At 36.7% G+C, this 16701-nt stretch overlaps 1 protein-coding gene across 1 annotated transcript; it reads left to right on the forward strand.

Moving 5' to 3' along the window:
* The first annotated feature begins 7814 nt into the window (after nucleotides 1–7814).
* LOC110105442 lies at nucleotides 7815–9553 on the forward strand. Its single transcript, XM_020834951.2, has one exon. It carries the CDS (start codon nucleotides 7977–7979, stop codon nucleotides 9342–9344), a length of 1368 nt encoding a protein of 455 aa, XP_020690610.1. The 5' UTR covers nucleotides 7815–7976; the 3' UTR covers nucleotides 9345–9553.
* Nucleotides 9554–16701: the final 7148 nt, after the last annotated feature.

Raw genomic sequence — 16701 nt, forward strand, 5'->3', positions numbered from 1 at the left:
GTCCGCGTGATGATAGTGGAGTCAAGGTGGAGTTACCCGAATTCGATGGTAGACTGGATCCGGATGAAATTGTGAATTGGCTGCACACTGTAGACAGAATTGTTGATTTTAAAGAAATTCCTCCTGATCGAGTTGTAAAGCTTGTCGCCATCAAACTAAAGAAAATTGCATCTCTGTGGTGGGAAAACTTGAAACGGAATCGAGACAGGGAAGGAAAAAGCAAGATCGTGACATGGGTAAAGATGAAGAAAGAGCTTAAGCGGAAGTATTTGCAGGAAAGATATCGTCAGGACTTGTTCTTGAAACTTCACCGCTTACAACAAAATCAACTCACTGTTGAAGAGTACATTGCTGAGTTTGAATAGTTGTCCCTCCAGTGTGAATTGGCTGAACCTGAAGAGAATACCATTGCCCGGTTCTTAGAAGGATTGCAGCCATCGATTGCCCATGTGGTCCAGTTGCAACCATATTGGACGCTACAAGATGTTTTTGATCTGTCTTTTAAAGTGGAAAAACAGTAACGATCCAACAGGTGGTCTCCAACTAAAAATCCGGTTCAAGAGGAAGGAATTGATCGAAGTCAAGTCAAGAAAACTGGGTGGCGGAGTTCTGTATCCGGTTAGCCCAAGCCGGTGGTGATCAATCTCCGACGGGTGAAGAACGTCGATTAAGTGGTGGTTCTCCAGAATCTTGATTTCGACAAGGTTCAGGTAATCCCTAGTCTGGATCCCCTGTTTTTGAACGGTGTCATTTGGTATCAGAGCCGGCGAAGATGCCGCCTCGAAGGAATCCGCAACGACCGACGAGAGACGTAATCATCGAGGATTTACAGCAGGAAATCCAACAGCTGCAGGAACGACTAGCAAGATTTGAGCATCAAGAAACGAAGGGCGTTCAAGAAGAGGAAGAGGAGGTCAACCCTTTTCATCAAGATCTTCATAGTGAAGATGAGGAAAGACGAAATGCGCCAAGTCGTGCGAGACATCCGAGTGATGACAGTGGAGTCAAGGTGGAGTTACCCAAATTCGATGGTAGACTGGATCCGGATGAATTTGTGAATTGGCTGCACACTGTAGACAGAATTGTTGATTTTAAAGAAATTCCTCCTGATCGAGTTGTAAAGCTTGTCGCCATCAAACTAAAGAAAATTGCATCTCTGTGGTGGGAAAACTTGAAACGGAATCGAGACAGGGAAGGAAAAAGCAAGATCGTGACATGGGTAAAGATGAAGAAAGAACTTAAGCGGAAGTATTTGCCGGAAAGATATCGTCAGGACTTGTTCTTGAAACTTCACCACTTACAACAAAATCAACTCACTGTTGAAGAGTACATTGCTGAGTTTGAATAGTTGTCCCTCCAGTGTGAATTAGCTGAACCTGAAGAGAATACCATTGCCTGGTTCTTAGAAGGATTGCAGCCATCGATTGCCCATGTGGTCCAGTTGCAACCATATTGGACGCTACAAGATGTTTTTGATCTGTCTTTTAAAGTGGAAAAACAGTAACGATCCAACAGGTGGTCTCCAACTAAAAATCCGGTTCAAGAGGAAGGAATTGATCGAAGTCAAGTCAAGAAAACTGAGGGAAAAACTACGGGGATAACCCCTTGGAACAAGGAGAATACTAGATCTTCTACGAGAACAATGAGATTACAGCGGACTAGTGGAGTACCTCCAAGAAAGTGCTTCAAGTGCCAAGGATTTGGCCACATTGCCTCAGGATACCCGAATCGTAGGATTGTTACCTTGATGGAAGAAGTTGATACTAAACAAGAAGAGATGATGGAGCCTGAATCAGAGAACAATCCGATGACAGAAACTATGGTGATTCCACTTGATGAGGGAAGTTTTCTTTTTCTCAGAAGACTGCTTAATTCCCATAAGGGAAGTTCCGATCAGCGTCACAACATCTTTAAAACCTGGTGCACGGTAGGGGGAAAGGTCTGTCAGATGATCATTGACAGCGGTAGTTGTGAGAATGTGGCATCCACAACCATGGTCAGCAAGCTTGAGCTGCCCACGGTCGACCACCCCAAACCTTATGCATTATCTTGGATTAGGAAAGAGAACGAAGTCCGGGTATCGAAGCGCTGCCTTGTGAATTTCTCCATTGGTGCTTATGAGGAACAGGTGTGGTGTGATGTAGTACTGATGGATGCTTGCCATCTTCTGTTAGGCCGCCCTTGGCAGTTTGATAAGAAGACTATTCATGATGGAGAATCAAATACCTATTCGTTCAAACATCAGAACCAACAAATTGTCTTAGTTCCCCTACAAGAAGCTCCCGTGGTCAAAGCAAATCCTCAACTATTAACTCGATCTTTGTTCTTAGAAGCTTTCAGGGAGGCTAGAAGTGGGTTAGTATTGCTGGTACTAGTTGTCAATGAAGTTCAATCCAGTGAGTCCAAACTGGTACAGGACATCCTGAACGACTATCCAGATGTCCTATCATGTGTTCTACCGGCCAGATTACCTCCGGAAAGACAGATTCAACATGCTATTGAATTTGTTCCTAGCTCTGTCATTCCCAATCGAACTGCCTACAGACTTCGTCCTGATGAACATGCTGAGCTCAAACAACAAGTGGAGGAGTTGTTAAGCAAGGGTTTTGTAAGGCATAGTGTCAGCCCCTGTGCTGTACCCGCTTTGTTGGTTCCAAAACGAGATGGAACTTACAGAATGTGTATAGATAGCAGGGCTGTCAATAAAATTACAGTCAAATACCGGTTCCCTATCCCTCGCATAGATGACATCTTCGACCACCTCCAAGGTGCTACCATCTTCTCGAAATTGGATTTACGCAGTGGTTACCACCAAATACGGATGAGGCCGGGCGACGAGTGGAAAACTGCATTTAAAACTCACGAGGGATTATACGAATGGTTGGTCATGCCATTCGGCTTAACCAACGCACCGAGCACATTCATGCGTTTAATGAATTATATCCTGCAACTATTTATGTTTAAATTTGTGATTGCCTACTTTGACGATGTTCTTGTGTATAGTTCTGATATTCAGGAGCATTACATCCACCTACGGCGTATCCTTGAACTCTTTCGGGAGCAACAGCTGTTCGTTAATGTGGAGAAATGTCAATTTGCTGTCCCACAGATTTCATTTTTAGGATACCAGCTCTCTGCCGAAGGATTGAAGGTGGATTTGTCCAAAGTGGAGGCAGTCCGTGGTTGGCCTGTTCCTCAGTCGTTCACATTCGTTTTCACTGACTGACATCATTCTACAGAAGTTTCATTCGGAATTTCAGCACAATTGCTGCTCCGATGACAGAAATTCTCAGAGCCAATCAGTTTGAATGGAACCTGGACGCACAAGTGAGCTTTGATGCTTTGAAACATCAGCTATCGTCGACCCCCACATTAGCATTGCCTAACTTCCATCTAGCCTTTGAAGTTGAGTGTGATGCGTCCAATCTTGGCATCGGTGCAGTCCTGTCTCAAGGGGGCCATCCGGTAGCCTATTTCAGTGAAAAATTGAGTGATGCCAGGCGAAAGTACTCTACGTATGACAAGGAGTTCTACGCAATTGTTCGAGCCTTACATCATTGGAGTCACCATTTGCTGTCCAGTGAGTTTGTGCTTTTCTCCGACCATGAAGCTCTTCGTTTTCTAAATCATCAGAAGAAACTCAAAGCCCGACATGCTAAGTGGTCTGAGTTTTTGTCAGCATTTCACTATGTTCTGAAACACAAGGCTGGACATAGCAATCAAGTAGCGGACGCCCTTAGCCGACGACATTTACTTCTACAAACTCTGCAAAATAAAGTAGTTGGCTTTGAAGTCATCCAGGATTTATATGCTGACGATGCAGATTTTGGGACCATATGGCAACATTGCCTACAAGGTCCATTCAAATTGTTCCACATTACAGATGGATGCCTTTTTTTTTAACAGCGCCTGTGTATTCCAAACTGTTCGCTGCGACTGACGCTTATCTCAGAAAGCCATGAGGGAGATTTGGCGGGTCATTTTGGACGAGAAAAGACTGAAGCATTATTGGGGGAAAATTTCTACTGACCTTCACTTCCGAAACATGTGGGAAGATTTGTGAGAAGTTGCAGTATTTGTAAAAGAGCAAAGACTTCCAGTACAAATGCGGGTATGTATACTCCCCTTCCTGTGCCTAGCTCCCCGTGGGTTGACATCAGCCTAGATTTTGTCGTTGGACTACCCCGCACGCAGAGGAACAAGGATTCAATAATGGTGGTGGTAGATCGTTTCTCCAAGATGGTCCATTTTGTTCCTTGCCAAAAGACGCTGGATGCCACACACGTTGCAGATTTGTTCTTTAAGGAGATCGTCCGACTCCATGGAATACCAAAAACAATTACTTCTGATAGAGATGTTAAGTTCTTAAGCCACTTTTGGAGGACACTGCGGAGAAAATTTGGCACACAATTATAGTTTAGCTCAGCAGCCCATCCCCAAACTGATGGCCAGATTGAAACGGTGAATTGGAGCTTAGGCAATCTTCTGCGTTGTTTGATGGGAAAAACATCAAACAGTGGGATCTTATCTTAGCCCAGGTTGAATTTGCATTCAATCGGTCTGTTAATCAGGCAACCAAGTGAACTCCGTTTGAAGTTGCTTATGGATATAACCCAATTACACCGCTAGAGTTGGTTCCCATGATACAGAAAGCTGCTTTTAGTGCTGATGCTGAACAAAGGAGTGTTGAAATTCAACAGTTGCATCAACAGGTTCGCGATACTATAACAAAACACAATCACAAATGTCAGCAACATGCTAATAAGTCTCGAAGGTCCGTGGAGTTCAAAGAAGGGGATCTTGTATGGATTCGGTTGCGCAAGGAAAGATTTCCTCCATGAGCTTTTTCTAAGCTAAAAACCAAGGCTGATGGTCCTTTTCGTGTGATTAAAAAGATTAATAACAACGCATATCAAATTGATCTCCCCGGCGACTACCAGATCTCTGCTACTTTTAATGTGGCCGACTTAACGCCTCACTATGACTTAGACGCTTCTCCTACCCCGGAAGAATGACACCGGAGTGTCTTCTGCGTCGTCTGATACAGTTTATTTTGTTTGCTTGTAATTACTCTGTTTCTTTTATAGCTTTTAGTGTTGCCATTTATATAGCTACATTTAAATTGTATTTTCTGATTCGTTTTCCCGGTTAGCTATTAAAAGGGCACCTGGGATAATACAAAGGAGTTTTGGATGCATTCTAATATATTGTTTCTCTGACGGAGGTCGAAAACGATTTTCTATATCCTGTTCAACAGGTGGTGGCGGAGTTCTGTATTCGGTTAGCCCAAGCCGGTGGTGATCAATCTCCGACAGGTGAAGAACGTCGATTACGTGGTGGTTCTCCAGAAACTTGATTTCGACAAGGTTCAGGTAATCCCTAGTTTGTATATAGATGGTTCATATTGAATTTTAGATAATGATGCTACCTAATATATTTATCTCACTCAAGAGTAATTTTGTACCTAAAGGGAGCCTGATAATAGTGTAGTGACTTTGGAAAATAATCAAGCTTATTATATTATTGGTGTGGGGATCATCTTCATTAAAATATATGATGGTACTATGAGAGAGCTGACTGACATGAGACACATTTCAAATATCATGAAAAATTTATTATCTATTGGTGCTTTAGAGACTAAAGGCTATGAGATAGTCTTTGAAGCAAAAGTTATGAAGATATATTATGAAGTGTTGATTTTTTAAATGGAGTTTGTCATCACAACCTTTACTATCTTCAAGATAGAATAGTAATTGGAGTGGTTGCTATTGCTGATGATTCCTTTAATGTCACTATATTGTAGTATATGATGCTAGCTCATACAAGAGAGGCCTTACTTATGATTTCGGTGAAGAAATGTTTGATCAAAGGAGTGAGCATCTATAAGATTAATTTATGTGAATATTATGTGTTTGGCAAGAAGACACAACTTTCTTTTTGTATTGATATCCATAATATAAGGGTATTCTTGAGTTTGTTCATACATATATTTGGAGTCAATGAAGACAACATCATTTAACGGGTAAAGATACTTTATTTCTTTTATTGATGATTACTCTAGATATGTTTGAATGTACACCATGAGGCATAAGAGCGAGGTACTAAAGATCTTCAAAACTTAGAATAAGTGGATTGAGACTCAAACCGGTGAAAATTTTTGGTGTATTAGATTAGATGATGGGGAAGTATATATATCAGATAAATTAATGTAAAGTATCAGAGATATAGGATAGAGCACAACTTTAATGTTCTAAAGACACCGCAGTATAACATGATGGTAAAGAGGATGAGCTAGACTTTAGTGGAGAAAGTTTGTTGTATGTTATCCAATGTTGAGTTGGATATAGTCTATTGGGCTGAGGCTATATACCATATATATCACTTAGTGAACTGTCTATCTTCTGCAGCTATGCTCTCCCCCCCCCTTCTCTCTCTCTCTCTCTCTAAGGACATTATTTTATTTTTTATTCTTTATTGACAATCCAATGGAGAGTAGTGTCCTCTTGAAATAAACCTAAATTCAATTAAACTTGAATATGATCAAATCAACACAAGATACAAATAAAATAAAAAGTATATATATGTAAATAAAATAAATTAGACTGATTTATACTAAAAAACATAGTTCGTTACTTTGCTAATACAAATTTCAATAAAAGCACGAGATCTTGCTTCATAACTATCAGCTATTTTTTGAATTAAAATTTTCTTGCCACATAATTATATTTATGTTTGTCCTTTATTTCTCATTAATTATTCATGTATAGTTACTTCTATTACTTATATAAATAAGTACTTCTAATTTCTCTAATATTAAATCCTAACCCTTCATATTTCTATTAAAATTAAATAGTACGCGCTTATCCCTTTATATTCATCCCTATATAGTATAAATTCCTCACTCATGAGATATAGAGTAGCTAAAAAAGAAAATAAAATATATGTTATAATTCCTCATCTTCATCCACCTCTTAATGGCGCTTTGGTGTGAAAAGATTAACCATTAATTCCCTTCCTTGCATTGAATCACATCTACTCCTCCACTTGACAATAAAGAGATTTTGAGAGATCGGCAAATCAGAAGAGTAGATCCAATCACTAAAAGATGATAAAAAAAAAAGTAAATGATGGTTAAGAGCGGCAAGCAAAGACTCCCACATTTCTCTCTCACCAATAACTATTCATTTTCTTCTAATTAAAAATAATGTAAGTTTGTGTTGCAATTGAGGGGCCATTTGATACCATTTTTTTATAATTTCGTTTTCAGATATTTGCGACTATTCAGTTTGACAATGAAACTCTTTGCATCATTCAAAACTTTTTATGATGAGAATTACATTTGTTAGCATCTATTTAGCTAAAAAAAATATTTATATCCCCATGCATTTAAAAAAAAAAAATGTTTTAGACAATTATTCTAATTTTTTAAAAAATATAATTGCAATTACTCCAAATAGATCTTAAATTCACTCAATAAGTTTGGACAAAAAATTTTACAATAGAATATTCATAAAGGACTTTTCTTATAAATATTTTTAATTGTATATAACACGTCATCTCTTAATACGATTTAACTATTAGATACTTTAGATTTCATACAAATAAACTTAAATTATTAATCATTCATAATAAATTTATATAATAATTTATTTATTAAAATTTAATAACTTAATATATTATCTAATAGTTTAAATTCATTTTATTATTTAATAATTTAATCATATTAATATATAGGGGGTTATTCTGAAACAATTTATTAAAAAAAAAAAAAAAAAAAGTTAACGAAAAAAAAAAAAAAGAAAAAGCAAACGAACAAACAGCGGCTATCTAAACTGCCCGTCTTAACCGCGTCAGCTCAAAAATACCTTTGAAAATCTCGCCTCCTTTTAAATATAAAACTCCCATCTCTCTGCTGCCTTCGTTTGCCCCCGCTCCCAGAAAATAATGAACGATTAATCCTCCAATCTTCTCCTATAATGGTCGTCCCCATAAACCCAAAAGCGTGGCTTGCGGATAGCCGCCACCTCGCCGTCGCCTCCTCCGCCTCCGGCACCAGCAAAAGATCAACAATTGGAATCCTCGCCTTCGAATCCGCCACCACCATGTCGCGCCTCGTCTCCCTCCACCACACCCTCTCCGACCCCTCCCTCCGCCTCCTCCGCTCAGACACCATGCGCTCGCCCGGCATCGCCTACCTCACCTCCACCGACCAACACTTCCTCTTCCATCTCGTATTCTCCGACATGCTTTCCGACCTCGACTCCTCCGCCGCCGCCGTTTCTCGCCTCTCCTCCCGCTGCCGATCCCGCAAATCCTTCTCGCTCACCTACACCCATCTGAAATCCGGCCGCATCCCCATTACTCACTCCTACTCCTCCAAAGAAATCAACCGCCGAGTAAAGCAAATGGAGAAAAACATCGCCCTGGTCGCTGACCTATTGGAAGAGATGGAGATACTTGACAACATGGCGAAAAAGAAGCCACCGCCGACAGCGCTCGAGGCCCAGCTCAAATCGCAGAGAAAGAAGGTTGCGCGGATAAAGGAGGAATCTTTATGGAGCAAAACGTTTGATGAAGTAGTATCGCTCATGTCCCGATCTATAATATCAATCTTCGCCCGCATCTGCACCGTCTTCAGCCCTTTCGTCACTGGCCTTCCCCCAGTCATCGTCCACGGCGGCCGGTTCAGTTTCACTCCCTTCAGCTCAAGGTGTCGAATCTATCCTCGACTCAGCGGCCGCCAGCATGCCTCCGGCCCGATGGAGCGCTACCTGCCTAAAGAAGTCGCAATTCGAAACTCATGTCCGATTATAGGCCGGGGAAGAGAAACAGAGCCGAAGATTACAAACACGGTGGGCAGAGCCGGTCTGGCTACGCGGTACGCGAACGTTGTTTTGACGGCGGAGAGATTGCTGAGAATGAGGTGCGGGGAACAGGAGGCGGAGGAAGGGGAGGAGGCGGCGGCTAGGGAGGAAATTTACCGGCAGCTGCCGATAAATCTGCAGGGGATGGTGAAGGGGAAGTTGATGGAAAGGTGGAGAGAACGAGGGTTGGCTGACGTTGAGCTGGCAAAGGGATGGAAAGAGGCGGTGGAGAGGATACTGAGGTGGCTTGGTCCTGTGGCTAGGGACACAGTGACGTGGCAGGAGGAGAAGACTTTGGACCGGCGGCGGCGGTTGGAAGCGAGGCCGAAGATCCTTGCGATACAGACGTTGGAGTTTTCTGATAAGGAGAAGACGGAAACAGCGATTGTGGAGGTGTTAGTTGGAATTAGTTGTATGTGCTGGTATGATGGCCGGACGGCGGAGGCGGCAGCGCGGCGCGGCGGACGTAGAGATAGATGACAGGGGATGTAAAGTAGAGTGTTTTTGTTAGAGAAGGATGATGATTTCTTAAGCTGTAGATAGTAGATACTGATTAAATTCATAAAGCGGGGGATTGAGAATTGAGATCCTTCTAATCCAATTTTCTTGCAATCAATACCGGGAGTGAGTTTTTATTTTTAATTTTAATTTTAATTATTTTTCTCCGGAAAGTTTTATTATAGGGGTATTGAAGAGACATTGATATATTTCTTTTGAAAGGGCTATATGCTTGCAGCAGCTTAAACTCAACACATTTAAAATTAATTCGCAACAAATTTACATATTTTCACTAAAAATTAATGTAATACAATATATCATAAAAATATATATAATGTTGCAGATCATCTGTTTCTTATTCATCTAACATTTATTGTGAAAAATAAATACTATATTGTCTGATCAAAGTCTAAAAAATTGTAATGCATTGATGTTAGGAGGAAATTTGAAAGAGATCGAGATTATAAATTTTCTATCACCATGTACATTTTTTTTTTCATTGCACGTAGAATGCTACACTATTACTTGTCTATTATATCAAGCAAACTTGAAGTTCTTGAAAATATGATAATTTCGTGATTGTGAGAAATATTATTTTGAGGGAAAAAAATGATATAACAGGATGAAGGACAAACAATATTATTTAATTTTTAATTTTTATATTTTGAAATGATAGATATTTATTAACATTAAGATACGTGTCTTTAAATATAAATTTGATAAAAGATAGAAATTTCTGAATATGAATTTCCCATATGGGAAATGAATGCATTGAACGAGTCTATGTATGTGAGCTATGAGGATGAGTAGCGAGTCTCTCAAAAGAAGTGACTAACCTCTTAGGCAAATATAGCTATGCGTCAAGGATGAGCATGATTAATAGAGCCATAGTCATAAGCTTGGTAGGTGTGTGCCTCTTGTAGCTTGGATTTGAGTATTCGTAAAAGATGGACGGTCTTAGCTGAGGAGAGCTATATAGCTCTCCTCAGCTATATATTGTGAGAGCTAAGCCTCCATAGGGCGAGTATCCTATCGAATGAGAGCTTACTAAGGCAAGTTATCTAGTTGAACTCACTCGGAATAGGTGCATCATTGATTTGATCCTTCAAGGGTGATCTCACGTCTACAAACTTCATTAGGACAAAAACCTAAGTGCTCCTCTTTCCCATACTCCTCAAAAGTGAACTTGCTTGATACTTATGTGGGCATATTTAGCTAAATAATAACCATTTTATTTATTTTGATATTAATGTAATATAAAATTTAATTGATTAGTTATACAATATATCCATCTTAAAACAAGTATAATAGTTTAAAAATTATTTCTTTAATTAATTATAAGTATATTAAAATATTCCAACTTAAAATTTCCCCCAAGCAAATTCTGAATTCAATATATATTTTTTTTTTGGGACATTTAGGCCATTTAAAGCAAACTCACACACACAATGCATACACAAAGACTCGAACCCAAGACTTCTTAGTTGGAAGCATAAGCTCTCAACCAACAAGCCAAGGTGAGCTGTGTAATTCAATATTTTTACCTTGTATTTTTCTTTCCTTTAAAAAATTGTGTTAGTACCAAGTAAAAGTCAACTGGCTGGTTTTGAGTTTTGATGGGCAGTGTTTTGGCACAGTACTAATGCATACTTTTTATGGTTCTGCTGCTTTACAAATGTATGGATGAATTGCTTCCTTTTCCTCATGGCACTATTTCGGTGAGCAAATCCTTTTGCTTGTTAGTGATGTTTATTTATTAGCCATGGTTGTTCAATAGAAATAGTTATGTGTCAGAATCTCATTGATTATGATGAATTGTAACTTGTAAGAGAGAAATTAAAAAGAAAAATTAAAATAAATAATTTGATCTAATGTTCATCCATTTATTTTTCTGATTAATCGTAAAGTGAGTTTGTCCAAATTGGGTAAAACTAGTAGTCAGATTGATTCACATGTAAGTCATTTCAGTTCCAATCAAGCTTGCCAAAGGTTCCAAAGAATTCACCCAAATAAACGACTCTCTCAATATTGGTCTTAGGTTTTCTCAAATTCACTGAGCAATAATATATATATATATATAGCTCCCAAATCTTAACGTTATTTTAAACTATATAGCTTGAATAGTGATGGTGTAATGCCTAATTATGTTTTTCAGATTCATAACTTTTAAGTCAAGAGAAGCAAAATTTCTCTCTCTTTCAAGCAGAACTTATTTAATGAATAATTAAAATTTAATTAATGTCATACTCATGTTGGTCATTGATGTTAAAAGCTTGATGAGTACCCTTTATTTTAACAAAGATATTCTCTTTGATAAAGAAAAAAAAAATCACAAAATATAATGTGAACAACTGCTACAAGCTCGAATATTTATATATAATATTAATTTGAACCTTTTTTTAAATGTGCTATTTTTTTTCTCAACAATATCGCCAATATTTCATGATCACATGAGCTGTGACATTGCAAATTTATTTAATAAAAAAGGAAGAAGTCACTGAATCAAAAAATGTGAAAGCAAAGAAATCCAAATGTCAAAAAAAAAAAAACAAAAGACAATTCAATTTCACATTTGTCTTCGGCTCTATTTATAATTTAAGTGTAAGATATAACTTGTCTCTAAGGAAAACTTGACCGTCGATTTTTCCACCAATAACAAATGAGACAAGTTTGAATTTTTCGCTTTGGCATTAAATGGTTGAACTGTTAGCTTTGAAATTTGGTTAATTTCAACATAATAAATTAATTCTGACGTACTTATCCATGATTTTTTTTATTTTCTCTATCGAATGTTCTACAAATGAGGAAGGTCATCCACTTACCATTGCTGTAGTAGAAAAGAAACACGCAGCCAAAATAAACAAGAAATAAAAAATGAAGTAGAAATAAAAAACACTAAAATTTAACGTGGCATAATTTGAATTAGGAAAATTTTACGAAGCCACAATACAATTAATAAGAAATTTATTATGAAATTTGAGAGAAATGTATACAATTTCTTTTTCTTTCTCACTATCTATTTGCTTCTCTTCTCATGCACCGTTCAAATACCAGAACAAACAAAGAGATCAAACACAACCACTAAGGGACGCAATTCTGAATGAAAAATAAAAAAGAAAACTGCCCAACCTGTCTCGCAGCATTGTGATGCTTCTACTTTTTGATTTCAGTCTGCACAACAGTGCCAAGGTTTTGTAACACCACAAAACTTTGCTTCTTAGTCATTTTCTACGAAACTATGCAGCACTAGAGCGCTCGAGTATATAGCGTTTGGGCATTGTATAAAAAAAAATCTCCCAACCCAAGTAGGGGGACCCCCAGCAACCTTCTAACGAGCTCAACAGATTGAATTGAGGTTCAAGGCAAAAGTATAACCCGATTATCAAACACAATCAAATTCCACGAAACTAACAATTAGAATGGTCATTGGGTGATTAGTGTCACACAACAACTTATAATAGATATCTGATGCTAAGGGAAAAATTTGATCAACTTGATCATTCTCTTTATGTAGAAGGGGGCAAGCGATCAAGAGGATTAGTGTCATATTTTTATGCTTGTGAACTTTAGACGTTAGTTTTTTATAGGTCTTAGAGGAATATTGTTAGAATCTAAGCAATGGAGGTGCCGACATTTGGGATAGCTTTCTTTATGCACGCCTCTAGTTAGTTATATATATTCTGATTTTATGACAATTTGGATTTTATTATCAGAATTGTTGCAAAGTTTGATTTTATTTATTATGTTCAATATTTCTCATATATTTGTCAAATTCATCTACATTTATTCATGTCATTTGGTTTGAGTTAATATTATCATAATCACATATTGCTTTATTTGTATATTTTTTTATTATGATGTTTTGCAAGTTAAATGAAATTACTTTTGGATTGAGCTATCATTGTCATGCCCTCATGGATAGATGCATGTTTTCGGATGACGGTTTAGCTATAATTTTGAAGAAAAGTTCATTTAATTTTTTTTTTTAAATAATGAACTATAACATATACCAATAGTTATATGGTTTTCTTTTGTAGAAGTATATGTAGTTTGATCATTAGTGTTAAAATATATTAAATATTGCAAATATAGTTATATGTGATTGTTTTATTATTATAGATAGAATGATAAAATGATGGAGGTTGTTTCCTATATCTTTGCTTTGTACACTAAATTCTAAAACTACACTAGAGAAATTAGTTAACATGTACTAATATAAATTCTAAAAGTGCTATAAAGGATCAAGAAAATTATGATATTTTTATTGAAATTGACTAATATAAATTAGCATATTGTCATTTCGTTAAGTTTCTAAAATTATTAGTAAATGAAGAAGAAAGAGAAAAGTATTTTAATAGTTGGAGGAAAATGAAGGCACATGATTGCTAGAAAAAGGAACAAAGAAGGATAAGGAGCAATCAATAAATCTCTGGCAGAAGAGGAGGAGAGAAAGGGAAATATTTTCTTTATTGGTGATCGTCAAAAATAGAGAAATAAAGAGATATCAATCAGGGTGGTTTTTGACACATGTAAGAAAGCTAGAATAAGAGGGAGCATTTGCAATGACATAGCTTTACGGCTTCTTACGTGAGATTTGCTTTCTGAGGGCAGTGATCGGGCTATTCATGGGATTTGCTTGACTTCAGATCATGTATATCAATTTTGTTTGGCTTTGATTTCTTCCATCAATGAGCAAATTTTTACTGGCACTATTATGATTTGATAATCAAATTCTAGAAAGATTATTGCTCAATAAACTCTATTCCTTAATTGAATGGAATGGTGAGGATTGTATATATATGCATTTATTGGATGTTGAGAATTTATATTAAGCCAAATGTGTTTTTGGAATATATCAAATACAATTCTATATAAACAGGACAGATTTAATTAAGATCATAAATAAGTTTTGTTTGAATGAAATTCACAGTACATGATAATGCTAAATTTATATATGTATCCGTCGAAAGGGAAAATTTTCGAACTAAGCATAATTAACAATTTAACTATAAGATAAAGAATTTAAAAATAGGCAAAGTCGCTCGTTTGAAAGGGGACTTAGGTCTAATCCAGAGGACGACGTGGCAGACATGGGCGGATCCACCCATGGCTTAGGGTGGGCAAATGCCCACCCTCAAAAAAAAAAGTTTAAATATTTAGAGGGGAGATTTTGAATTATTTTGGGTATTTTGGGCATTTTTCCCTCCCTCAAAAAATTTTTTTTCCATACTTTTATCAATCCTAAGTATATTTGCCCATCTCTCACAAATTTTTTTTTTTGCCCACCCTAAAAAAAGAAGCTGGATCCGCCCCTGGTGGCAGATGATGTGGCAATTAAAATATTTAAGGTAAGTCGCCCGTTAAACGGGCGACTTATAGTTAAATAAATGATCTACTTTCCCTTTCCCGATTCGTTCCTCTCCCTCTTCGCCATTTTTTCGCTGCTCGCTCGGTGTTGCTTGTGTTCGTCGCCGGTTAAGCAAAGGTATGGCTTTTTTTTATGCATTTTATGTTAAGTAAGTTCAATGTATGTTGATTATTGTGTATTTTGTTTAGAGAAATAAAGATTTATGCTTTACAAACTGTTTCTTTAGTTTTTTTTTTTTGTAAATCTCTTTGTTTGTGGAATATATTTGAAGATTTATTTGCAGTTGTGTTGTATATTATTGGTGGATTGACTACTGGATTTGCTTCTAATCTTTCAATTCTGATACTTGGCTGGCTTCTTTATGGCATTGGCATTGGTATGGTGAGTTAGATTAGTTAGATATTTTTCTTATTTCAGGTTATCGTTCTGTTGTCTCATTATGATAAAGATAGCTTAAACCTAACATAATTAGCTCAAAAGTCACCTAACACTTTTAAGGGAAAACTGAAGGGATAGGTAAACAACATATGTTGCAACACGAGCGTCAAATTGAGATGCAGAAGCATTATCAGATTTCAGAGCAATGCACCATAGACTAAAAAAATGGAAAAAGAGAAGAAGCAACCGAGAGAACACTCAGGTTTACAAGAAATTGCCTTCAATCAAACAAACATTTATGGCAGAGTATCCAATTTGCTATTATAAAAATCAAAATTATGGTGTATAAATCACTAGCGCTTGCCAAAGGAATATTCATGAATATTAAAATGTACAACATAGATAATCAGAAATTAAGTTGAAACAAATTTTAAAATTTGGTTTTGTAAAATTTTAAAATTTATTATTAAAATTTTGAAATTAATTTCATGAATATTATATTTATTTTTAATTTTTTAGCATTCAAAAAATTTTGAAGTTTATTAATCTAATTAGTATTCTAATTGATAACTTATAAAATGTTTATATATGTAAATGCTAAATTTTAAAAATATTTAATTGTGATTAAAGAATCATTACTATAAAATTAGTTTTAATGTTAAGTTCTGTAGCAATAATTAATAGAATAGTTATGTAATAATAATTTATTTTCAAATTTTTTTTATATTTGATTTTGGTATTGTACTTGCTCTGAAAACTATTGTCTACTTAATTAGAAGTAACAACTTGGCATTTTCTAAATTTAAACGTATATTAAGAATATTTTATTTGTTCATCTTTTTAGTGGTACGTACGAGTTGAATAATGAGTGGACGTGGTGCAACCTTCATGCTCCTATATGGAGGCGAGTTACAAGTTGATGATAAATTTGCACCAAGTTATTCTGGGGGGAGGAATCGTCCCTTACATGTGCCAAGAAATATAAACTTAGAGCAGCTTAAGTTAAGGATACTTAGAGCACTACTTAAGTATGATCCTACAAAGTTTTCTGCGAACTTAGTCTGTCGAGTGCCTATGGGAAATGAGTTTGTCGCTTCACATGTTGAAGATGAAGATGTTTGTGAAGTTTTATTATGTCAGGCTGAAACATAATTTCTCATCATGTATGTTGATATCCAAGAAAAAAGTGCAAGTGAAGATAACATTGAGCCTCCAAATTCACAAAGATATGCAACTTCAACCCAAGTTGAAAGGGTTGATGTGGTTACTAGTCCTTCAAGGATAGAAGCAATAGAAGAAGCCCTTCATTAGTGAGTTTCCTATATCATGTTTCACAAATAGATTTGTAGAAATATATATTATTGATTAATAAATGGTAAATAATATTTTCAATGTAGTGATACTGAGAACCAACAGACGCAGGAACCTCCATTAGTGTCTACACAATCAGTCCCTTCATATCATTGCGATTATGAGACTATGAGTAGTGGCTCTAGTAAGTAGTGCTCTGATGATGATGATGCTGATCTTTTACCAGTGGTTAACGATGGAGATGTAGTTGATAATGAGGAGATTAGAAATATTATCCAAGAT

Source organism: Dendrobium catenatum, unplaced genomic scaffold (assembly GCF_001605985.2).
Source record: "Dendrobium catenatum unplaced genomic scaffold, ASM160598v2 fragScaff_scaffold_621, whole genome shotgun sequence".
Classification (NCBI taxonomy): domain Eukaryota; kingdom Viridiplantae; phylum Streptophyta; class Magnoliopsida; order Asparagales; family Orchidaceae; genus Dendrobium; species Dendrobium catenatum.